This window comes from Psammomys obesus, unplaced genomic scaffold, assembly GCF_907164565.1.
Source record: "Psammomys obesus unplaced genomic scaffold, mPsaObe1.curated_primary_1811, whole genome shotgun sequence".
NCBI classification, from domain to species: Eukaryota; Metazoa; Chordata; class Mammalia; order Rodentia; family Muridae; genus Psammomys; species Psammomys obesus.
Window position 1 is genome coordinate 30,651,136 of NW_026590062.1, and position 27,168 is coordinate 30,678,303.

The 27,168-nt window shown below is 42.9% G+C and overlaps 1 protein-coding gene across 1 annotated transcript in view; it reads right to left on the reverse strand.

The window, feature by feature from the left end:
• Nid2 (nidogen 2) overlaps window positions 1–17,060 on the reverse strand; it is a 70,293-nt gene extending 53,233 nt beyond the window's left edge. The window contains exons 1-2 of the mRNA XM_055605870.1: window positions 16,776–17,060; window positions 15,748–16,056 (exon numbers count right to left, since the gene is read on the reverse strand). Of these exons, the coding sequence (XP_055461845.1) occupies window positions 15,748–16,056; window positions 16,776–16,988 (522 nt within the window). The 5' untranslated portion in view covers window positions 16,989–17,060. The remainder of the gene's footprint in view (window positions 1–15,747; window positions 16,057–16,775) is intronic.
• Window positions 17,061–27,168: the final 10,108 nt, after the last annotated feature.

The window sequence follows — 27,168 nt, forward strand, 5'->3', positions numbered from 1 at the left end:
GAAACCAAGAGCTGGTTCTTTGAGAAAATCAACAAGATAGACAAACCCTTAGCCAAACTAGCTAAAAGGCTGAGAGACACCATCCAAATCAACAAAATCAGAAATGAAAAGGGTTACATAACAACAGACACCTAGGAAATCCAAACAATCATTAGGTCTTACTTCAAAAGCTTATACAACACAAAAATTTGAAAATCTAAAAGAAATGGACAATTTCCTTGATAGATTCCATTTTCCAAAGCTAAAACAAGATTAGGCCAATAGATTAAACAGTCCTATACCCCCCTCCCAAAATAAAAACCGTCATCAAGTTCCCTGGTTAAAAAAAAAAAAAAAAGCCCAGGGCCTGATGGTTTCAGTGCAGAATTCTACCAGACCTTCAAAGAAGAGCTAACACCAATACTCTTCAAACTATTCCACAAAATAGAAACAGAAGGAACTTTGCCAAACTCATTTTTTGAAGCCACAGTCACCTTGATACCTAAACCTCACAAAGACCCAACAGAGAAAGAGAATCTCAGGCCAACCTCCCTTATGAACACTGATGCAAAAATACTCAACAAAATACTTGCAAACCGGATCGAAGAACACAAAGATATCAACCACTATGGCCAAGTAGACTTCATCCCAGGTATGCCGGGGTGGTTCAATATACAGCAACCAGTCAATGTAATCTACCATTAAACAAACTGAAAGAAAAAAAAAAAACATGATAATCTCCTTAGATGCTGAAAAAGCATTTGAGAAAATTCAAAATTCATTTATGTTTAAAGTCCAGGAGAGATCATGGATACAAGGCACTTACTTAAACACAGTAAAGGCAATATATAGCAAACCTATAGACAACATCAAACTAAATGGAAAGAATCTTAAGTCAATCCCACTGAAATCAGGGGCAAGGCAAGGCTGCCCACTCTCTCCATATCTCTTCAACGTAGTTCTTGAAGTCCTTGGTAGAGCAATAAGACAATTAAAGAAGATCAAGGGTATTCACTTCAGAAAGGAAGAAGTCAAAGTATTACTATTTGTAGATGATATGATAGTATACATGGTGACCCTAAAAATTCTACCAGGGAACTCCTACAGCTGATAAACACAAAGTGGCTGCATACAAAATTAACTCAAAAAAAAAAAAAATCAGTAGCCTTCCTGTATACAAAAGACAATTAGGCTGAGAAAGAAATTAGGGAAACAATATCCTTCACAATAGCCAAAAAGGACATAAAGTACCTTGGTGCAACTCTAACCAAGCAAGTCAAAAACTTGTATGAAAAAACCTTCAAGTCTCTTAAGAAAGAAATAGAAGATATCAGAAAATGGAAAGATCTCCCATGCTCATGGCTTGGCAGGAATAACAAAGTAAATGGCCATCTTAGCAAAAGCAATCTACAGATTCAATGCAATTCCCATCAAATTACCAACACAATTCTTTACAGACCTTGAAAGAAAAATTCGCGACTTCATATGGAATAACAAGAAACCCAAAACCGCTAAAACAATCCTCTACAATAGAAGAAATTCTGGAGGTATCTCCATCCCTGATCTCAAGCTGTACTATAGAGCAACAGTTATAAAAACTGCATGGTACTGGCATAGAAACTGGCAGGTGGACCAATGGAATCAAATAGAAGACCCAGAAATAAACCCACACACTTATGGACACCTGATTTTTTCAAAGATGCCAAAACCATACAATGGAAAAAAAGATAGCATCTTTCTCAGATAGCACTCCTAAGTATATATCCAAAATATGCTCAAATATATAAGGATATTTGCTCAACCATGTTCATAGCAGCCTTATTCATAATAGCCAGAATCTGGAAATAACCCAGATGTCCCTCAATTGAGGAATGGATACAAAAATTGTGGTACACTGACACAATGGAATACTACTCAGCAATTAAAAAGGAAATCATAAATTCTGCAGGCAAATGGTGGGAACTAGAAAAGACCATCCTGAGTGAGGTATCCCAGAAGCAGAAAGACACCTGGTATATACTCACTTATAAGTGGATATTAGACATATAATATAGGATAATCATACTAAAATCTGTATACCTAAAGAAGCTAAGAAAGGAGGACCCTGGGTAAGATGCTCAATCCCTGTTGAGAAAGGCAAATGGAAGAGGGTGAAAAGAAGGAAGAAGACAGGAGCCTACCCACAGAGGGCCTCTGAAAGACTCTCCCCAGCAGGGTACTAAAGCAGATGCTGAGACTCATAGCCAAACTTTGGGCAGAGTGCAGGGAATCTTATGAAAGAAGGGGGAGACAGAAAGACCTGGAGAGGACAGGAACTCCACAAGGAGAGCAACAGAACCAAAAACCCTGGGCCCAGGGTTTGTTTTTCTGAGACTGATACTCCAACCAAGGACCATTCATGGAGATAACCTAGAACCCCTTCACAGATGTAGCCCATGGCAGCTCAGTCTCTAAATGAACTCCTTAGTAAGGGGAACAGAGACTGTCTCTGACATGAACTGATTGGCCTGCTCTTTGATCATCTCCCCCTCAGGGGGGTGTAGCCTTACCAGGCCACAGAGGAAGACAATGGTGACAGTCCTGATGAGACCTGATAGGCTAGGGTCAGATGGAAGGGGAGGAAGACCTCCCCTATCAGTGGACTAGGGAAGGGGCATGGGAGGAGAAGAGGGAGAGATGATGGGATTGGGAAGGGATGACTGAGGGAGCTACAGCTGGGATACAAAGTGAATAAATTGTAATCAAATTTTTTTTTTTAAAAAAAGATTGTATGAAGGTATGAAATTCTAACCACCAACAACAAAACACTTTAAAACAGTATATTTAGAATTGTTAAGGCTGCAAGCTTCTCCAGTTCAAACTCTTTTTGAGAGACTGCAACAAGGAGCAAAATTAACCTGCTCATTCCCTTACTTAGTCCTAGTTCGTAATTTTGCATCTGAGCATCTCTCATTTATATCATTCATTCATTCAATGTGTATGGTTTTAGACCTCTCTCTCTCTCTTTGTTTGTGTCTGTCTCCCCCCTCCACCTTTCTGTCTCCCTCTGCATGATGACTTTTCTGGCCCCATTCTTTTGGGACTGGTGAACCCACTGAGCGCTATCCAACAAACCTGCCTTTATATACTTTAATTTGGCTTGAATTGGTTTATTTGGTTGGTGGAGAATACCTATCACAATGCCCAAGATGCTCAGTCAGGAACCGGCTGATGAGAAAGACCTTACTGCTCTCACAGCCAAATTCTTTTCCGTATCAATCTCTTTACATGAGTTATCTTGTCACACTGCAAATGGGGAAAGAGACCTAGGAGGTTGCAAATGTGTTTAAGGTCAGGCAATGAGCAGTGATGGCAGCCAGTCAGCCAGTCTCAAGACAGAGCTCATGTCCTGCAACAGAGCAGGCCATTCAGAGGTGTCTGCTATGAGCCAATAGCCCCTCTCAGGCTCAGCTCCACTACACCCTCAGCTCACTGTTCAATGGTCCCCACTCCTCCTATGTGCTGTGTTCCTATTTCTTTGCACCTAGAAAATCCTACCATCAAGCACCTCCCCCTGGGGAGTTGAGTATTGTGATTCCCTATGGAACTCCTTCTATTCTTCAGCACCTGCTTGGATGGTTTCTGGTATGCATTCAGCTCATGTTGCCTGGTTTGGTTTTAAACTCCATTCATTAACCCGCTTGAATGTTAATTCAACAGCACTGAGTACCTGCTAAGCCACATGTTTGATGCTCCAGGAATGAGCTAAGGTCAGTGTCTATGTACCAAGAGCCAGCATTTTAGAAGAGGCAAACAGCCAGGATTGGAATGTTAGGAGAAGTACTGGGGAAAGGGGTGGTGTCAGAGGCCACAGAGAAAGGAGTGTTCAGGACATCAAAGTGGGGGTGGGGTGGTGTCACAGTGGCAGCCAGGGAATGTAGATAAACACTGCAGGAGCCAAAGCAGACAGAGGACAGACAGGATGAATTAACACCCTGGTGACTCTGGAATTACTCCTTGGTATTTCATTACTCAGTTTCGACAGAACCCTTTCTGCCTTTACCACCTTCTTCCAACAAAGAATTAATTAGGAGATGTTGAATTGTCTTAGACACTTTAGCCTGCTGCTCTCACTAGATCATATTTGTTTCACAATTTAATAGGGAACTGGGAAGGGTGTTTTTAAATGCTTTATAAAGAAGGTAAATGCTATAAGAATCATTTACAGGTACCATTAACTCCCCATTTTGCTAAAGAAGACAAAAGTGGGCACGGGGAAGAACCTCATATTTGGATACAAGGAATGAATGTGTCCTTGTGGTTTTCGTTCTTGGTTTTTTTCCTGTCTTGTTCTAGAACTTCTCAAATGTTAGCTTTACCTTTCCAACATCCAATACTAAAGTTTGGCTTTGAGGTTGGGTTAATAGGACAAAGAAATGCAGGTATTAATATGATTTCTAAGGAAAACCAAATCTATGTACTTCTTCTCTGCATTCTCTATCTGGAAGAGTCTGACTGCCTTCCCTGTTTAAAAAAAAAGTTCATGTATTCAGTTCCCACCTACTATAGTTGTCAATTATCTCATTAGCAAAGCGTGACTCTTCCTCCAAAGGTTAGAATCTCTTAAGTTTTAGCTCGGGTACATGCAGAACACACATCCTTCAGGGAGGGTGAGGCTAGTTGCTTTAAGGGAAATAATAGTAAGATCTGGAGAAGACAGGACTCCACAAGGAGAGCAACAGAACCAAAAAATTTGATAACAGGGGTCTTTCCTGAGACTCATACTCCAACCAGGTGTCATGCATGGAGATAACCTAGAACCCCTGCACAGATGTAGCCCATGGCAGTTCAGTGTCCAAGTGGGTTCCATAGTAATGGGAACAGGGACTGCTTCTGACAGGAACTGATTGGCCTGCTCTTTGATCACCTCCTCCTGATCGGGGAGCAGCCTTACCAGGCCACAGAGGAAGACAATGCAGCCATTCCTGATGAGACCTAACAGACTAGAATCAGAAGGAAGAAAAAGAAAGCCCCCCCACCAGTGGACTTGGGGAGGGGCATGTGTGGAGAAGGGGGAGAAAGGGAGAAATTGGGAGGGGAGGAGGGAGGAAACTAGAGGGGGGATACAAAGTAAATAAAGTGTAATTAAAAATAAAAAAATAGAAAATGCAAAAATAAAAAATAAAAAAAAATTTTTAAAAAGAAAGCTATGTCTGAACCATAACAGTAGATAATGCTGCATTATATGTGAATGAGGCTAATTAGTGTCTGAGCAATGTAAAACATGAGAACAAGAGCCTAAAAGTTGGTTATAACAGCTCCAAATACTAAGAGGAAAACTGAAAATGAATGTGAAACACACATAGTAAAAACTACTCGTCTAAGTCAGGTACCAGATAGGCTTTTAGGGGCTGGAGACTTGCTAGAGAAAACTCAGGACTGGGGAACAGGATACAGGGAAGGGGGCACTTTGAGGGTTGATTCCTGGCCCCATTGTCTGTTCTTTTTTTCTGGCTCCTAAGTTTTTGGTTTCTGCCATGTGTGTTCCACATTCACCTTCACAATAATGTTTGATACTTCCTCAGCTTCTTGTATCTTATTTGCCATTGTGTCTCTTTGACCACAGATTGATATGTTGAAATCCTGAACTCTTTAGTGATGGTGTTAGAATGTGAGGTTTGGAGTGATTGTTCTGTAAAATGAAATGCCTCTTGAGTGGCATTAGTTCCTTTATAAAGAGGCCTGTGGGAATATAGTCTGTGACTGTGTAAGGAAAAAGCAGAAGATACTCCCTATGAACATAGAAACCATCTCACAAAGTACATTGACCCTGTAAGCAGTTTGGACCTTCAGTCCAAAGGCTATAAAAAATAAATTTCTGTTGTTTATCCTCTAAAAAAAAAAAGAGTTTAATTTCAGTCACAACAAAGTTCAACTAGGGAGATAAAAAGTGGAACTAAGAATCCCATCTTTAAATAACCAACTGTGGACGTCCCAGGCATGGTGGCCACAATCAACCTAGTAAGATAAGGGCTGTCTATATTTGGAAAACAGGGTGGGTAGGAGGCCTGGGGAGAAGCAAGGAGGGTTGTGATGGGACAGCCTGGCTTTTAACTAAGAAATCTGTACATTTAGCGCTTTATTTATTCAAGACAACTAAAAGGCCTTCAGTGTCTTTTCTGTTTCACCTTTCGGATAAGTATTCACTAAGACAAGTGTTTAACTTTCTTGTCTCCATTAAAATAGGCAAATACCACAGGAAAAAGTAACAAAAACTTCCTTTTAATATAATTTATGACCCCAAAGTACACTCCAAAAGAGCTGAGCTACTTGAAAACTACCACACATGAACAGATCCCTTGTCAGGGTTACAGATTCCACACAGAATCGCTAAGAGGCCACTTCAAAGGTCCTCCTCGCAAACACCCTCTGACTGGTTTGTAAAGGGAAAGGCCCTCACATTCCCAGAGACAAGCTTTCCAACAGCCTTCCACATAGGCTTTGAAGGCAGGGACACCGTCAGATGGACTGCCCAGTCCTACACAAGGATCACTGGTTCCCAACTTCCTTGGGATCCCAGAAAGGAGAGGAGGGGCCCTCCACAGGGTGATGAGCAGTAAAGAGGAGCAGGCCAGAGTTGCCTGATTGCAAAGTCTCCTGTTTCCTGCTCAGACACAGAACCAAAAGCCTTCGCAGAAATCATGCAGGAGCCTGCATGCCTTTTCCACATACAGAATATGGCCTTTTGATGTTAATATGACACTGGCAGACCCACGTGATAGAAATAAAACATGCCATTTGGCAAGGGCAAACATCAGCCAGTAGAATGCCATCTTTTCCACAAGGGTAGGATTGACCTACCCAACCTTACCAAAAGGGTAACAAATCAGAAATGAGGTGATCCACTGTTGGAAACAAGGGCTGGTTGTCCTGTCTCCAGACCACTGTATTCTGTCCTCCCACACTTGGTATGAACACCAACCTCCACTTTGTGTGCTTTTCGTCCCCATTCCTGTGGGGACGCTGGCATTCATAGGGTGTTCCCTATTTGCCTCTGTACTGCAAAGTTAAGAAAAAATGTCCAGCACTTCCACATTCCCTTAGTGCGTCCTCCTTCATACGTAGTCTTCACCTTAGCAGTTTTTTTTTTTAACTCATTTTACTATATCTATTCTTTATGAAGCTATTCTTTATTCTCGTTGTCTTCACAGGCTTGTGGTAAAGTACACACACACCGTTTTTATGGATTGTGGCCCCAGAACTTAAAAAGCTCCAGTCAAATCCAAAGTTCTTGATCAATGACTGTCATCTCTGCACCAACTCAACATGCAACATCCCTACGTTGAAGTGTTGTCCATAGACACATAGCATCAACTCTGATGAATACTGTGGACCATCGCTCTAACAGTATTCAGAATCATCAAGGAAACAGCCACTGCACTTATCTCTGAGAAATCATCTTGATTGGGTTAATTAAGGTGGAAAGACCCACCCTAAATATAGGCAGCACCATTCCCTGGGCTAGATCCTAGACTGCATCCAAAGGAGAAAAGATGCTTAGAACCAACATCCATCTTTCTGTGCTTCCTGATGACAGACACAACGTGAGCAGTAGCCTCAAGCTTTGGATTCCATCTCTTCCAAAACCTCAACACTCCCATCCTTCTCCAGGACACAGCTTAGCTCAGTACAAGCTCCCCTGCCACCTCATTCATAATTCCTATCCTTGTGGTCCTTCCAACCAAAATGGAATTCCTAGTCAACAAAAACATTCCACATATCAGTTCTTGATAACACCACCCCCCAGATGAGACACAACAGCATTCTCCAAAAAACAAAAACAACAGAACAACAAGAGCACACATCGGTACTCAGATCTTCCAGCCTTAGTGTCTTGGCTCTATGAAGTAACAGTTCAAGAAACCTCAGATTAACTGAATGGACAAACACTTTTTTATCTGTTCATTTTTATGCAGCTACAGTATGACATTCCTGCGTGCCAGGTAAAGCATTCTATCATACCGAAAGTGAACATCACAGAGTTAATCAACAGCAACAGAAACACTCTATCCTGTGAAGACATCATTCCTCTGATGTCAAGTTTCCAGTAACTGTAATATGAAGATTACTACACCTGATGTAAGAAAACTATGTAGAAATCACAGAATCCTCCAGGCAGAGGAGATTAATGTATGCCAAAATCTACTCTAAAAAAAAATCTGTCAAAGCAAGAGCACAATCCGAGGGCTTTTGTAGTATTCAGAAGAGCTTTTCACAGGAGTAACTGAAACACGCCCTGGGCACACAGCTCTCAAAGAACAGATCAAATCCTGAAGCCCACCCAGCCTATGGCAATACCTGAGCAGCAAAGTTAAAGAGACAAGAAGTCTACAGAATTTTACCACCCAATTCCCCATCAAAAAACAAAAACAAAAACAAAAAACAGTGCTTCAAAAATCCTCCATTTAAAGAGTCCTTACAGAGAGGGCGAGAGGTGGCTCAGCAACTAAAGCCCCTGCCTTAAAATCAGGAGTTCAATTCCAAGAACCCACGTAAAAGGGGAGAACTGGTACCAGGAGGTTCTTCTCCCAAGCTCTACATGTGCACCATGAAGATCATAGAAGCACACATACTGTAGACACCATACACACGCACCATATACAGCATGCACATACACCATACACACATCATACACACATACTATGCATACAATACAAACACCATACACACACACACCATGCACACATATGCATATACACATCATACACACACCATACAGACACACATGTAAACACACTTATACCACACACATCATACAGACACATTCATACACACTTACAAACATACACACAATACACTCATACACGTATACATCATGCACAGACACATTTTCACATACAACATAAATACATATATACATAAATACAACCTATGTGCACACACATTTTACACAGACATACATATTTACATACATCACACAGAGAGGAGGGAGGGGGAGGGAGAGAGGGGGAAGTAGGAAGAAGAAGGGAAAGAGAAGAGAAAGAGAGAATACAATGGAATATAACAACCAAATCCTTAAATAACGAAGTTCTACTGCAGCATGGCAAGAACATGTTTCATGTGGCAGAAACAAAAAAAAAAAAAACAAAACCTGGGCTTATCAAGCCAACACAGCTGAGCACCTACACATAACAGATTTCCATGATGACAGTGGCTACTTTAAAAAAAAAAATCACCTGGTTAATCTTAGGAAAATCCTGTGAAGTTGGTACTGTCAGCTCATTCTACAGCTTAGAAAAAAAGGACAGAAAAACCATTTCTTCCAAGACCACTGCTGCAAGCATGTTCTATCTTGTTACTGATTTGCTTAACGAAAACAGAACTATTGGAACTTTGGATGTGGCTCAGTCATAAAGGGCCCACCTAACCTTCATGAGGACCTGTGTTCCTGTCCCAGAAAGAAGAGTGGGGAAATGGTTCAGAGTGTCAAATACTTGCTATTCAAGCATGGGGACCTGAGTTTGATCCTGAGAACACACACTGAAAAAGGACAGTCATGGTGTCACTCACGGGTCTGTCATCAAACTGCTGAGTAGGCAGCCCTACCCACTGCAGGGCTCACCAACCAGCAATCCCAGCTTACCTGGTAAACTCCAGGTCAGAGGGTGATGTACCTGAAAATGACCTGAGAGGGAGCTGGAAAGATTGCTCAGCAGGTTGAAGGCACTTACAAGCAAGCCTGATGACCAGGGTTCCATCCCCAGACCCCACAAAAACTTAATAGAAAAAAAGAACGGACTCCAGAGTTGTCCTGTGACAACTCAGGTGTCACAGCATTCACACATACACACCCACAATAAATAAGTAATTTTTAAAAGGTGGATGGAACCTAAGGGTGTCCTGTGACCTGCACATACATGCACCTCCCCGTAAATGTGCATACACACACACAGACACATGCAAAACAAAAAACCAAAAGGAGAAACAAGAAGAATGCTACTGATGAAATGAGAAAATCAGCAAACTAAAGTCACCTCCCTGGTGCAGCAACCTTCAGGCCAAATAAGCCTTAACGCAGTTGGGACCTACAGCTCAGCTTCAAATCCCAGAGCCTCTGTGCAAATGTTTCTCACTCTAATTCTTCTACATCTTTCTTTTTTTTCTGTTGTAAAGGGCCAATTCGGCTGAACTCTCCTTGGAAGCAGAACAGTAATTTGAAAGCGACAGTGGCATCAGAAGTGTGCCTCACAGCAACTTCACTCCAGTTCACACTTTCTTTGAAGAAAATATGGCTCCAAGAACTGTCCTAGCACTAAAGCTACAATGATTAATAAGATGCTAACCATATATTGGAAGTCTTAAAAAAAAAAAAAGGCCCAACTCTTATTCTAACTTACATGATTCATGCACAGAAAAGAGGCCTTGCAAAAAACGTATAAGAGAGGGAGAAAACCTAGCTGGGGTGCCTTGTCTGGCCTCAGTGGGAGAGGATGCCCTTAGTCCTGCTGTTCCCTGATGTGCCAGGATTGGCTGGTACTCATGAGTGGCCTCTCCTTCTCTGAGGAGAAGAGAAGGGAGGAATGAGGGAGGGGGCTGTGAGGGTAGAATTACAATAGAGGCTGGGAAGACAGAACAGTCTACAAAGCGCTTGCTGTGGGACCCGAGCACCTGAGTTTGATCCATAGCAGCCACACGTAAAGAGGGAATGGCAGCACACTTGTCACCTCTGCTCTAAACCAAGCAGACCCTAGGGCCTACCAGCCAGCAGGCCTACCCTAACTGGGGAGCTCCAGGTCCAGAGAGAACCTGAGTTAAAAAAAAAGATGAACCCCTCCCTAGCAAAGACATCTAAAGTTGACCTCTGGTCTCTGCATGTATGTGCACACTTACGTATGCACACACTCTCACTCATAAATGAAACTTTTGGAAGACTATACAGAAATAGAAATATAAGAATTGATGACCTAGTTGCTTGTAGTAGAAATATTTATTTTGTTTTCTATTATGTTTAAAAACATATATATGAATGAATGAAACCTAACAGTGGAGCCTAGCTTCTCTAGCTCTCTAGCTGGCCCTGGGCCCTTCACAAAGAAGGCAGTGCTTGAGTTAGGAGGTGTTCTGTTGGACTATAACTGAGATGTCAAACCTATTCATTACAAGGCTGGTCAGTAAATAAAACTAGATGTTACCTGTCAAGTAAGAAACCATGACTTCAAATGTTGTTCATTTCCAGATATCTGCTAGGGCAGACCTCAGCAAAAGTCTGTTTAAGAACATGAAACAAGCACAGCCACTGTCGGTTAGTAACAGTGACAGTGGGTGAGCCCTTAACCTCTTCAGGAAGACATCACTTCATTTCCGTAGCAAAGAAATGCTGGAAGGAGTCGAAGCAAGCTGGGTTTTGCTCCTGTTCTACAGCATTTTACATGCAGGTGGAATTTCACAGGAGGACTCTGTCTCTGCCTACACCAGGAATGAGGCAATATACCCTGGCCCACCCATGCCCACTTCACATGTTGCCAAGACCAAAGACTGGAGAAGGGCTGTTGGTGCTTTCTCCAGTGGGGCTGCGAAACAGTCTCCTGCAGAAAGAATGTTAACTGTTACCTCAAAGGCAATGTGGCAAAAGCTACAAAGAGCTTACTAAAAAGTGCATCCTTCCTCCACTTTCCTATCATGTCAGCTAAGGCTGTGCAATTATTTGACTCTTTAAAAAGTGTTTCATGGGGCTGGAGAGGTGGCTCAGCAGTTAACAGCACTTGTGGCCTTTATGGGATGCTAGCTCAAATCCCTGCACCCATGTCAATCAGGCAACTCATAACTGCTCGTATGTAACTCCGACTTCAGGGAATCCAAGCCCTCTTCTGGCCCCACTAACACCAGAAGACACACAGAGAGACACATAGACATGAATAAACTTTGAAAAGCATTTCATAGTATTAATTACAATAAAAACAAGGAAACAACCTTAATGATCACTAGAAACTGTTACAAATGCACTGGGTGAGAGTTTATACAGTTATTTTTTTTTTGAAAGATTTTATTTATTTACTAATAGTGTTCTGCCCGCATGCCAAAAGGGAGCACCAGATCTCATTCTAGATAGTTGTGAGCCACCATGTGGTTGCTGGGAATTGAACTCAGGACCTTTAGGAAGAACAGCCAGTGCTCTTAACCACTGAGCCATCTCTCCAGCCCCAGCTTATACAGTTATAATAAACGTTACAGAAATATAGTGACTAAGAATATGCTATCCAGCAGAAAAAGCAAGTGGCAGAGTAACATGCACACTGTGATCCCACTATTGTTAACGGCAACAATAAGGTACTTAAGAAATAGCTGGAACACATCAAAGATGTCATCCACTACGACCAAGCAGGCTTCACCCCAGGCATGTAGGGGAATCCGTCAATGTGATCCACCACATAAACAAACTGAAGGAGAAAAACCACATGATCATCTCCTTAGATGCTGAAAAGGCATTTGACAAAATCCAACATCCATTCATGTTTAAAGTATTGGAGAGATCAGGGATACAAGGCACATACCTGAATATAAGGCAATATACAGCAAGCCTATAGCCAACATCAAACTCATTGGAGAGAAACTTAAAGCAATCCCACTGAAATCAGGGACAAGGCAAGGCTACCCAGTCTCTCCATATCTCTTCAACATTGTTCTTGAAGTCCTAGCTAGAGCAATAAGACAATTGAAGGAGATCAAGGGGATACAAATTGGAAAGGAAGAAGTCAAAGTATCACTGTTTGCAGATGATATGATAGTATACCTGAGTGACCCCAAAAATTCTACCAGGGAACTCCTACAGCTGATAAACACCTTCAGCAAAGTGGCTGGATACAAAATTAACTCAAAAAAATCAGTAGCCTTCCTGTATACAAAAGGGCTGAGAAAGAAATTAGGGAAACAACACCCTTCACAATAGCCACAAAGGACATAAAGTACCTTGGTGTGAACCTAACCAAGCAAGTCAAAGACTTGTATGAAAAAAATTTTCAGTCTCTGAAGAAAGAATTAGAGGAACATATGAGAAGATGGAAAGATCTCCCATGCTCATGGCTTGGCAGGATTAATATAGTAAAAATGGCCATCTTACCAAAAGCAATCTACAGATTCAATGTAATTCCCATCAAATTACCAACACAATTCTTTACAGACCTTGAACCAGAATTGCTAAAACAATTCTACAAATCTCTACAGTAAAAGAGCTTCAGGAGGTATCTCCATCCCTGATCTCAAGCTGTACTATAGAGCAACAATACTAAAAACTGCATGGTACTGGCATAGAAACAGACTGGTGGATCAATGGAATCGAATAGAAGACCCTGACATAAATCCACACACTTATGGATACCTGATTTTTGACAAAGATGCCAAATCCATTCAATGGAAAAAAGACAGCATCTTCAACAAATGGTGCTGGTCTAACTGGAAGTCTACATGTAGAAAAATGCAAATAGATCCATACTTATCACCCTGCACAAAACTAAAGTCCAAAGGATCAACATAAAACCAGACACACTAAACCGCTTAGAAGAAAAAGTGGGGAATACCCTTGAACTCATTGGCACAGGAGACAACTTCCTGAACAGAACACCAACAGCACAGGCTCTACGAGCAACAATCAATAAATGGGACCTCATGAAACTGAAAAGCTTCTGTAAAGCAAAGGACACTGTCCTCAGAACAAAACGACAGCCTACAGATTGGGAAAGGATCTTCACCAACCCTATATCTGACAGAGGGCTAATATCCAGTATATATAAATAACTAAAGAAGTTAAACAACAAAAAAATCAAGTAATCCAATTAAAAAATGGGGTACAGAGCTAAACAGAGAATTCTCTGCGGAGGAATATCGAATGGCAAAGAAACACTTAAAGAAATGCTCAGCCTCATTAGCCATCAGGGAAATGCAAATCAAAACCACCCTAAGATTTCACCTTACACCCATCAGAATGGCGAAGATCAAAAACTCAAGAGATGGAGAGGTTGTGGAGAAAGGGGAACCCTCCTCCACTTGTGGTGGGAATGTAAACTTGTACAACCACTCTGGAAAGCAATCTGGCGCTTTCTCAGACAACTAGGAATAGTACTTCCTCAAGATCCAGCCATACCACTCCTAGGCATATATCCAAAAGATTCTCAAGTACACAATAAGGACATTTGCTCAACCATGTTTGTAGCAGCCTTATTTGTAATAGCCAGAAGCTGGAAACAGCTTAGATGTCCCTCAGTGGAGGAATGGATGCACAAATTGTGGTATATCTACACAATGGAATATTACTCAGCAATAAAAAACAAGGAAATCATGATATTTGCAGGTAAATGGTGGGATCTGGAAAAGATCATCCTGAGTGAGCTATCCCAGAAGCAGAAAGATGCACACGGTATATATTCACTCATATAGACATATAATATAGGATAAACCTACTAAAATCTGTACACCTAAAGAAACTAATCAAGAGGGAGGACTCTTGCTAAAATTAAAATGCTCAATTCCTATCCAGAAAGGCAAAGAGGCTGGACATCAGAAGAAGGAGAAAAGAGGGAACAAGTCAGGAGCCTGACACAGAGGACCTCTGAAAAGCTCTGCCCTGCAGACTATCAATGTAGATGCTGAGACTTATGGGCAACCTTTGGGCAGAGTGCAGGGAATCTTAGGAAAGAGGTGGGAAACAGAAAGATCTGGAGAGGACAGGAACTCCACAAGGAGAGAAACAGAACTAAAAAATCTGAGCACAGGGGTCTTTCCTGAGACTGATATTCCAACCAAGGACTATGCATGGAGATAACCTAAGACCCCTGCACAGATGTAGCCCATGGCAGTTCAGTATCCAAGTGGGTTCCATTGTAATAGGAACAGGGACTGTCTCTGACAGGAACTGATTGGCCTGCTCTTTAATTACCTCCCCGAGGGGGAAGCAGCATTACCAGGCCACAGAAGACAAAGCAGCCACTCCTGATGAGACCTAATTGACTAGGATCAGAAGAAAGGAAAAGAAGATCTCCCCTATCAGTGGACTTGGGGAGGGGCATGCATGCAGAGGGTGGAGGAAGGGAGGGGTTGGGTCGGGAGGAGGGAGAGAACCACAGGGGGGATACAAAGTGAATAAAGTGTAATTAATAAAGAAAAAATAAATAAATTAAAAAAGAAACAGCGGGAAATCTACAAAAAAAAGGGGGGGGGATAAAGGTTATGTCTGGAGACAGGGTTTCTCTGTGTATTCTGACTGTCATGGAACTCGATTTGTTGAACAGGGTGGCCTCGAATTCACAGAGCTCCACTTGCCTCTGCCTTCCCAGTGCCAGGATTAAGGGCATACCCACCACTCCTGGCTCATTAAAACAAAACAAAAAAAAAAAAAAAAAAAACAAAAACAAAAAAAAAAAAACAAAAAAAGCTTTAACAATGGTAGGAAAATAAGTAGTTGTTCCTTTTTAAATTTCCTAATTTTTCCTTCAATGAACAAATTATTAGAAATGTCTGTGTACTTATAGGTGATTCCAGAAATAAACTGTAAAGTGCCTTAAGCTTCCCAGGGGCCCTTATTGACTTAAGCAGTTTTCTTTGCCTACTTAGCCACTTAAGGGAGTCTTAGAACGCTCCCAGAGACAACAGACTTCACACCCAAGTTGCCTAAGCACTGGTTTCATCCGGTTCAACAAGGGAGCAGCTTGTTGAAACTCCTAGCTATTTCCTTTGCTCCCACTCAAAATCCAAGTCCATCCCTTCAATTTGTTCAGCTGTAGGGTATCCCTCACTCACCTCCCCTGATGGCGCGACCCCCTGCCTGACCACCTCGTAGGCGCCCACGTGCACCCAGGTGGCCAGGAAGGCGTGGGTGGGGGTGAAGCTGGACCCTGTCGGCCGGAAGCCTGTGTGCACATAGCGAGCGGCCAGACTCAGCACAGCTGGGGAGGTGTCCTCGCGGTACAGGATCCGGCCCCTGCCGTGACTGGTATCTATGTCAGCCAGGAAGGGGGCGATGGCTGGGAAGTCAGTAGGAAAGTCATCATCGACGTATTGAGTCTCCCTGGGGAAGTCCTGGGTGGAGATGATGCCATTGGTGCCTACCTGCAATAAGACCAGAGGGCCGGTGAGACAGTTCGGCAGGTAAGAGCACTCTGCTGTCAAACTTGAGTTCCAGGATCCGAACCCACTGGTGGATCCGAAAACAAACAAACAACAACAACAAAAAACCCTGTCCCTGACTTTCACGCGGAAGAGGTGGCACGTGAGCTCAGCTCACCCGTACACATTTTTAGAAGGACAAAACGGTGGTAGTCACTTAAGCCCAAGGGCAGCCACAGCCGTCGCTTGGCGAGAAGGGAGCTCTGCTCCAGTCAAGAAGCCCTCCTCTCATCACAGGTTAGGAAGACACACCCAGGGCGACCAGCTCAACTACTGTCAGTAACGGTCCCACCTCTGCAGTGGGGGTGCAGGTGGGGCCACCTTCAAACCCCTCCATCTTTCCACTACTGCAAGCCTTGGGCGCCGCGTCCTGAGAGGATAGCTTTGCGCAGTCTCTCAACGCCCTAAACGCAAATTGCACTGGTAGCTTCGACTCCTGCCTAGGGTACCAAAGTAGAGCGGCACGACCCTTTCTCCCTCTCCCTTGAACGACGATCCTTACTCTTCCACAGTAGGGGTTAGGAAGCTGCAGCACTGCGGTGAAGCCTAGTCCCCAGAGGGCCGACAGCTCAACGTGGGGGTTAGTTATTCCACTCCATGGACACCCTGGGAAAAGCTACGAGGCCCGCACCCAGCCGCGCACCCCCGAGAGCTGAACTCACGTAGAGATTGGTGAACTGGCTGTCGTAGAAGTGTAGGGGTACTGCCAGCTTCACCGCTACTGAGTTTTCGTCGTCGCCCTCCGGCAGCAGCTGGTCCCCCCTCGCCTCTCCGTAAGGAAAGAGCTCGTCAGAACGCAGAGCCCCGACTCGCGAGAGCAGCAGCAGCAGCAGCGATGGCGGTGCCAGCCGCCCGGCTGTAGGGTCCCGAGACATGCTGGCTCCTCCCTGGCTCTGCCCTCCACTCCGGGTATCTCTGCGGGCCAAACTACCAGTCTCCCACTTGGACCTCGGGTCCGCACTGAGGGCCCGCCCAGCGCGCTGATTGGCAACAGTTCTCGGCCATTGACCAATCAGCGACTCTGAGAAAGTTTGCCAGAGGCCACTAGGTCTGGTTCTCATTAGGTTTTCTAAGACTGCGGTAGTTTGCTGGAGCGGCAGGGCAGGGAAGGTGAGGCCGCTGGCCGGGTCTGGTCTGGGCTCCTCCCGATTACCCCTGGGCTATCCCCCACCCTCCATATAGGCCACTACGCTGCAGGAGCTGCCCTTGTGCGCTGGAGGGACCCTAGGCGCCAGTGCAGCTGCAGGCTGACGCGACTGTGCGCGCTGGCAGAGCTGGAGAGTATGATGAGGTTAGACACTGGAGTTCGCGCCCTTCCTTGGGGTCCCGCGTACCCATCTTGCTAGAGGCCAGTCCCTCGGATGACGATTCAAATGAGCTTTGTTTCCATTCCGGATCTGCTCCGCTCCACCCAAACTTCCTGCTGAGAAGCGCGCCTTTGTGAAAGGATGACTGCCAAGTCCATCCTCAAGCGCCCGGGCTGGCTTTTGGGAGGACTCTGCCACCCTCAGAAAAGTCCTTCCCCGCTGTTACCCTGCCCTGGGGAAAATTACCCAGAGCAGAAGGTCAACCCCACCGTGTGTGATCCACCTTGTATTGGAGCCTAGAGTGAGGCGGCCAGGGGCCGGGGCGGGACGACGAAGAGATTGCGAAGCTTGGGAGTATGGTAACTGCCCGAGCAGGGGGCCACAGAGTCGGTAACCCGAGCTGCCCTGCAGGACTGGAAACGTCACAGCTAGGAAAGCAGCTGCTCCAGTGTGGGGGAGCTCCCTCCACCATAAACATCCCCTGTGTGAAGCCTCGGGAGCCGGATGAGATTTTATTACCATTTTATCTCGGGAGCGTGAAATTTCCCATATACAGTCTGTTTTCTCTCTCGGTTTTGCCCACTGCCCACCCCACACAGGCTCCTTAGAAGCAAAGGTAGTTTAAAAAAAGGAAAGGAAGAAAAAAAGCCTTAGAAATACTTTAAACTTTCTCTTTGTGTTCTTCCCAGCAATGTAATCCTTAAAGACCCAAAGGGTGAATACTGAAATCCCTGAAGACGCCGGGCTGCAAGACCCCAACAGAAACGGCCCAAGGGATGTTTGCTCTTAGAAAAAACAAGCTTAAGCTTTCACATATTTTTCCCATCCCTCCCCTCACACTCTCCCCACCTGTGACCAAGTATTTACATTTTGCTGAGGACAAAAATGGTGTTTCAAAGGCATGGGGTGATTTGGCTTGTCCAAGGTCACCTTATGTTACTCGATCACCCCCATACATTCCTCCACTGGCCGGTAATTCCTTGATTCAGCATAATAATAACAGCTAACGTTGGTTGGTGGTCTATCCTACAAATTAGTGGTAAGGCAAATTTTCCCAAGATGGAATCTCCACATCCTGATTTCCTAGTGTTCACTCCCTGTGTAAGCCTTCCCGCGGAACGGTTGGGCTAGCCTGTGAATTCTAACCAACAGCGTGGTCATAGTGATGTGAATTCACTTCAGTGAGCTGTCTGTCTTGCCAGCCAACACCCATACCTCCCTTAATTCGGAGGAGCCATCTACTGTGTTAGGAAGGTGATGTATACAGCAAAGAACTTCTGGGCAGTCTAGGGAGGAACTAAATTCTGCCAGAGGCATGTAATGAGCTTTTGGGGTCCTGAGGTAACATCACAGCCCTGGCTAACTTGTTGCATTGCAACCTTGTGAGAGACCCTGAAGCAAAGGCCTCAGCTAAACTAGACCCAGATTCCCAATCCATAACAACCCTGAGAATTACTAAATATATGTTGTCTAATGACATTACAATTGAGAAGAGTTGCTGTACAAAAATAGATAACCCAATCCACTGGACATCTAAGGAAACTAAGCTTGGAGAGTTTGGAGTGTATTAGAGCTTAGATTTGAAGCCAGTGTTATCTAATCTCTAAACTTCTACCCTCAACCTCAAATCGTATCGATTCAATGGCATTTTTACTTGGCCAAGTAGCTTAGGTTACTTCTCTTGCTTTATCTCTGGAGATGGCTGTCAGCTCTGAAATGCCACCTCCTGTATTTCATGATGCAGAATAGCTCACACACTAGTCCCCTTCCCTACAGTGGGGGAGTTTTCCCAGTTAGGCTTTGCATGACCCTTTGCATCCTTCAAGACATGAAGCAATGATCTCCTTCAGAAAGCTCTCGTGGGAAACAGCCTGATTTAGAAGCCTCTTCCTGCGCAGTACCTGCTCCATGCTATCTATGGTGCTATCTCCTCCCACATCTCTCTGTCATCTGCTTGACCACCAGCAGTGTGTTTGGGAAGGAATTTTGTCTTATTCTGGGCTTGTCACAATGCCTAGCAATTCAAGAAGTGTTTGTTGGATGAGTGAAGTCAAGCAAGCCATTGTGGGACAAGAAGACCCAGGTCTGCTAGCTCAGAACGACATTCTTTCCTCTTCCTACTAATCGACCTAATTCGTAATCCTCTTTACTAGACTGCTGAGCAACCCCCACCACTGTTTTCCAGTTTTCATCATTCTTTCATTCATTCATGCAATATTCCCTCAAGCTTATCCTGGCAGGTAAGATATGAGGGCTCTCATGAACCAGTCATCAACCTTACAGGCTCTGAATCACAATCAGATTCAGAAAACAAAGCATAAATGCAAAGCTGTAACATAGCATGCATTCACCAGCAAAATGGACAAGCCTGGCCTTTGAAAGTGTAGGTTGGCTTTGATTCTGATGCAATCTAAATACCAGGAAGTGGATCCAGTAGAGAAATGGCTGAAATGAACAGCCTTTCCCCTGAATTCTTAAAATATGAGGCTTTGGACAGCTATGCTTAAGGAGACATTCATTGGAGCTTTTATTAAACTAATTTATTTTTAAACAACTTTATGGCACTGAAAGAGAGGCTTCTCCTTTAGAATATCATTTTGTGTCTTGAGGAAAAGAAAAATTGTGTCATAGCTGTTTCACTAGTCAGAGTGAGGAGGAAAAAATGTTTCTGTTGTACCCACAGCTCCCTTTGCAAGGGTAGAGTTTCCATGACCTGTCCAGCTGAAAAAAGCAGAGGTTCCTTCAAGCTGAAGTTTAGTAAAGAACTATAGAAGTGTTTAGCCCTCTTGGGTTGGGTCCTTACAGTAGACTGAACACTGTTTGAGAATCAAGATTATTTTATTCATCCCTAGTTGGGGGAAGGTACCAGATACCATGCCTTCCCAATAGATCTCAAGAGACTCTCCACAGTTCTGTTTCTTTATGGTTACATTTCTGTTATGAATACCAGTACCTCAAGAATGATGATACTTCCTGTTATTTTGATTAGGAAAATGAAAGCACATCTGTTCCTCGGTATGCAAACAGATGCAAGTACTCAAGAGCATGCTCGATGCATAGTCAAACTAGTATATTCCATGCATAGTCAGAGGAGCACTCTCCATGGATAGCCCAGTAGAACATGATCCATGCTTAGTCAGACAAGCATGCTCTATGGATAGCCCAGTACTTGGAGCAGCCAGGGACTCTTTGCATAACTTTACTATTCATTATATTATAAAGTGACAGAGTTAGCCTATGAAAAAAATAGAAATGGGCAAATTAGCATGTCTTTCCAGACTCAGGCTCAGATGGAATTATGTTAGGCCTAAGAAATACCATGGAATAAGAAAATACTTGAAGTAAACTGTGAGTCTTGCAGTCTTGGTATCTATGTTAGTGAAGATGTAGATTTAATCATAATTTTAAATACAGAGGGAGTTGAGGTGGTGGACGTGAAGTCTTTCCCAACACCCCTCCTCTTCTCTCCTTCAGACTCAGAAACTTCATAATGTTCGGATTCAGCTGCAACAAACCAGGAATTGTGGCTTCCTCCTTTCTGACAGGTAACTGAAATTGGTCAGGCTGTCATGATTATAGTCACCACCTCCTCTATTACAGGATACATTCCTTGGATGTCTGAAATTATGTGTATTTTCCTATGCATTCCTAGGACAGCATTTGATTGTTAATTAGGTGCAGGAGAAGGGGATGGAGATAGCTCAGTGGTAGAATTTGCTACTCTTACAGAGTGCTTGAATTTGGTACTCACCTCTCACATCATGTAGTTCACAACTGTCTGTTACTACAGTTCCAGGGAACGTGGAAACCAGAGACGTGCAGACATACACACCTACACATAATTAAAAATAATAAAAGTGAATCCTAAAAACACAAACAATAACAAAATAAAGTAATTATAACAATATGCTTTAATAAGACTCATTAAAAACTTCTGTATTATTAATTTCTGGAAAATTCCAGAAAGTTTTGGGGCTTCAGTTGGTTGACCATAAATAACTGAAACCATAAAATACAAAGCCATAAATAAGGGAAACGCCTGCATGCCTTTCCTCTTTCACACAAGAGTCTCCTGTGTCTTCAACCTTTCCCCTTCTTTTGGCCTTTCTCCTAACCTCTCAATATACTCCAATCAAGCCATTAATTTTTTTTCTCTACTTCCTGTTGCACTGATTTTATTTCTCTGGATTTCTAGAGCCTTGGCTGAGAAGGAATTTAAACTTGCCGGCTGTCCTACTTTACACTTCAGGGTGACTGAGTGTCCCATCTCCACCAATACATAGCTCAGATCAAGACTAATTATGAAACCCTGTGACCAGGTCCTCCAGGTATCTTCCAGTCTTTTACCTGTTGAACCTCTGTTATTTCTGGCCCTTCTGGAACCTCTTTCTAGAAACTCTCTGCTCCCTTGACTTCTCTGGCCATCTCCCTACATTTTCATCTTCTGCTTCCACTGTCTAAAAGTCTGTCATTATAGTATCTTTGTCTTCCCTCTCCATGACACCCCTGAATGTCCAGAGTCTCCTAATGGCCCCTTACCATTCCCACCTCTATGTACCAAGAACATTTTCCTATGTGCATCGTCCACTGCATCTCTGCCTTAGGCTCTCACCTAAAATATCCACTTCTCCAGTTACGTCTGTCAGTTCCACAGGCTACAGGGTTTGGAGTGTAGTTTTCACCTAATGGTACACCTTTGACCTCTCTCTCTCTCTAATGTTCTTTTATCTACCTTGTATCTCCATTTCAGAATGTTTCTTCCTCTGATCATAGGACAAGAAAAAAGTGTTACAAATGTACTCCTTGATGGCCCTGCATGATCACTGGGATATGGTTAGACACATAGTATCTCTTTTTCTTATGTTGCACAGACCTAACACAGAACCTGTTACACAGGGCTATTCAGTAAACTCTTGCTGACATGGATGGAAAAAAATAGTACTAAGAAGGCTTTCCTAATTCCCACAGTTTTCCTGGATAATCCATTCCCTGGATAATCAGGATTTTCTGCATTCTTGTTACATTCTTGATTGTTACTAGAAATAATGGGACTTGGGTTAAAACAAGTTAACAATAGTTAACCCCCTCCATACACACACACACACACACACACACACACACACACACGTTATACTTAATTATATTATATCAGCCTCTATGCACTCCACACAGACTTCTTCCCAGTCTCAGACTACATTCCTGGACTACTTTTACATTCCTCAGACTACTTTTCCCTTCCTTTAAGACTATCCCAACACAGTACTCTGTAAATAAGGGTCAATCAACTCCTCATGAGTCAGGTGATGGCCCTAAAGTGACATCAGTCTGAGCTGTCACCACTGAGTGGTGAAAGCAGCCATGTTTCCAGTTGCCTTTGGCTCCCTCTGTGCTGTTTCCCTAGATATGCTATGCTTCTCACCAAATCATGTCACATTGTTTCTGTTGCATGTGACCTGCTGGCCACAGGCACTTCCTCTAGAAGTTAATATTAAAGACTGATGCTCCTGGAGCAAGTAATAACAATAGTAAGCCTGAACTGAGCATTGCCTGTAACAGACGGGAGCTGAGGACTCTTTTCACTGTTTTATTCATCCAGTGAATGTGCTCATTTTTTAGATAAAGAAATGGAGTGGAGAGGGAATGAGTGACTTCACCAAGAACCTACTCAGCGAGAGTGAAAAGCTAAATTAAAACCCAAGCCATCTGGATCTAGGATCCAAAACTTGTCTAGTGACCTTCCTCAAAAACATGGGTTTCAGCTGAACCTTTAATTCTGCCAGCCCATAAAGAAATGTTCTCGTGTTCCCTATTATTCATGAAGTTAAAATTCTGTCTCTTGATTGGACATAACTCATAAAAAGTAGAAGACTTTAAGTATCTAAATTCTGTAGACTATGCCCCTTAAAAGCCTGCAATCTAGATTTGTTGAACAGAAATTGGTTCCAGGAGTAAGATAGCTGTTGGGTGCATCATATATATACACATCAGCACCCAATAGCTATCTTACTCCTGGTACCAATTTCTGGTGTGTGTGTGTGTGTGTGTAGATATATATATAGATATATATATATCTACACACACACATACTCACATACAGGAAGGTTATAGTGAATGTGTTTTCATGTCAAGTTAAGAAGAGGTAAATCATGCTTGTTAGTTTTACCCATCAACTGGAACAACCTAGAGTCAACTGGAAAAAGAGTCATAATGAATTATCTAGCCAGACACAGTGGTGCACACCGTAGTCTCAGCACTCAGAAGGTAGAGGCAGGTGGATCTCTGAATTCAAGGCCAGCCTGGTCTACAGAGCTAGTTCCAGGGCAGTCAGAGACACACAGAGACAGCCTGCCTTGAAAAACTAGATAGATAGATAGATAGATAGATAGATAGATAGATAGATAGATAGATAGATCAAGTTAGCCTGTGGTCATATTTGTAGGGGATTACCTTGTTTGCTAATTGAGGTGGTAAATTAAGCTAGTAGAGCTATGCACATAAGAAAGACTACAAGTTACAGACATTACACTTGCCACTGCCAGTGTAAAGGAGGGAAGGCTCTCCCTTATGCTGGTGATGTGACTTCTTCACCAAGATAGTCCAGCAGACCAAGATAGTCCAACAGCTGCACTTGGACAAGAGTTGTATATCAGGACCATTTATCCTAAAGCCAGGATCACAACTCAGAAGTTCAATCAAAACCTCAGGCATTGGTTGATTTTAATAAGTAAATACAGAATTATTTCTAGTAATAAATAAATATAGAAGTAGAAATGATCCATCAAAGTATATTCTACAATATATATGAATATATTTTTTTTTCCTACAGCCAAACTGTACAAAATAATTACCATGTCAAAATAACACAGTCAATGATAACACAGATAATGCCTGGACTCTGTACTACACCGAGGGCTGTGGAGAACTGACACACTCACTGGGCAATCTGTGCATGTCATGGCTTGTACTAAGTACATTTTCTTGAAATGGAAGACACATACAGTGTAAAACTATAAAACTGTAGTGTATGTGGCTCTCCTCATTGTGAAACACTACCAGACTTTAAAAGTTCAGTTTTTAAAGTAATCATGAATGACAGGATGCAAAGGCAGCCATGTTACCCCCCTTTTATGAGTGGTCTGAAGTGGCACTGTTGTTTTTCCTGAGCTTTGAGAGAGGCAATCAGACAACCACAGTCGGCTTCTACTGAGAAGCCCTCATTGAGCTTTAGAGGTGAGGAGCTCCATTCAGCTATCTTGATGTTCAAAGCCCAACTCTAAGAAGTCAACCCAACCAATCAACTTAGGCTCAACACACAACTCTTTTCTTCTAGTCAACTTTAAGTAGTGGATGAATAAAAACCCAACAAAACCCCAAACCTTAATAAGGTTATGACAAGGCAAAGAGATACTCTATAGATAAAAATCTCCACAAAGGTGAACTGAGGTAATCCTGAGCTAGAACTGAATTGTGTGGACTTCAGTGACTCTCAGAGGGTGTGTAGTACCTATCAATTATTTATCCACCGCAAGCCCTTTAAGAAACATGCCCCAAGCAGCATCAACTGTGCCTCATGCGTCAGGAACTGTTTAAGTAGTTTCTAACCACATGTGTCCTCTACTGTCTTGGTGATGTTTTGGTCCCTTTAGGACCTTCTCCTGGGCATTCTTGATGTTTGAGACACAGACAAAAGGATATACCATTTTTCTTTATTCTATCTCTATATCGTCAGGTCAGTAGAAAATAAGCTACTTGGATTTTGTCACCTCCAGAAAGGTACCTTGGCTGAATACGATTAATTTTGTTAGGGTTTCAATATTAAATTTTTATTAGATTTATTGATTTTTATGTGTATATGTGTGTATACATGTGTGTGGATATATGTAGATGCAGAGGTCAGAGGACAACTTTTGGGGATTAGCTCTTTCCACCATGTGTGGTCTAGGCATCAAGATCATCAGGCTTTGTGGTAAATGTCTTTACTTATTAAGCCCTCTTGCCAGTCCCCAAACTTTATAATAGGTTTTCATAAGGAAAACTGATTTGACAAACATGTCTTTTTGGAAGTATACTGTTATTTTGGTAAATTTTCCCATATTAATGTAAAAGAAAAAATATCCTAAACATTAAGGATTGTACTACTGAACATGCAATCAAATGGGCATCTCCTCAGCCAGGCTTTGAGAAACTGGCAAACTTCATAAATCACCACACCCAAGAGTTTACTATAGAATTGTTTCATTTGAGAACGGAGCTTGGATGAGATACTGGCCCTTCACATTCATTATGTCAAACACTGAGCATACTTACTGCTTTCCATGCCTCTCCTGCCTTCTGTTTTTCTCTGCTGCACCACTGTGCCCCTAAACACCCACTGGAAGTGAAGTTTTGACTTCCCAGTTTCCATTTCACTGATGCCCAGTTACTTTGTAAGTACCTCAGATCCTATGAACACAGAGACCCAGCTTTTGCCTATTTTATCCATACAATAGAACTGCTCAGCAAACGTTGCACAGATGATGGTCACAGGCTTACTTCCCACAGGGTTTTTTTTTTTGTTTTTGTTTTTGTTTTTTTTTTTTTACCTCTTCTCGTCTCTCTGTCAATGTACACTTGAGTTCTCAGCACCCTTCCTGTCCTAACAACAAAACAAAGACTGCCTTAGTCGAATCCCTCCCTCTCCATAAAGTCCACATGGCCTGGCCTCTGGAAGTTCAAGTGCTTCTACACTTTCTCAGCCTTTTTCTTGCTCAAGGGTGCCCTTGCTCTGGTGTTCACGATGAGTGTTTGATGGCAACCTTATGTTTGTTTTGAATAGTAACTGTACAGCCTGGGAGAAAAAAGGGCAGAAGTCAGTCTGTGACAGTTATAAAGAACAATAGGGACAGATAGCCTATGCTCTTTCAGAGTATGAAAAGAAATGGCAGTAATGTACATGAAAGTGAGTTAAAATGGCAAAAAGCCACAGGGGGCCACATTTAAGAGATGTGCATGAAGACAACCCTGAGTCAGTTTCTAAGAATCAAAGTGCTTCAGCATGTCACAGCATCAGCTGTCTCATTTTAGACATACTTCTGCTAAAGATTTTGGTTCAAAATGTTATGAAATTATAATAATTTTTGCATTGTTTATGATTTATTTACTTTTTATCTTATGTGCATGAGTGCTTAGCCTTCATGTATGTACATGCACCACATGCAATCCTGGCACCTACAGAGGCCAGAAGAGAGTATTGGATCCCTTGGAACTGTAGTTACAGACAGCAATGCGCTATCAAGTATGTGGGTCCTGGGAAACAAACCCCTGTCCTCTGCAAGCACAGTAAGTGATTTTAACTATTGAATTATCTCTCCAGCACCGAGTTAGTGACTTCTTATCTTTTCCAGGGTTTCTCTGTGTAGCCCTGGCTGTCCTGGAACTCGCTATATAGACCAAGCTGGTCTCCAACTAAGAGAGATCCACCTGCTCCTGCCCCCTGAACACTGGGATTAAAGGTGTGTGCCATCACCTCCAGGCAAGTTAGTGATTTCAAATGAAACTTTTGTGTGTGTTATTTCATATAACTCATTCCAACACTGTAGAGAGATATGCATCAGTAACCTAGTGGAAAGGCCAGGGAACATGCTCGGAATTACCCAGCGGCTAGAGTTGATGCATAGGGACTGACTCGTTGGGGCTTTTGACAGCTACAAAGACCTTTTGACAGCTACTTGAAGCATTTGGCAGCCATGGTAAACAAATACAGACTTAA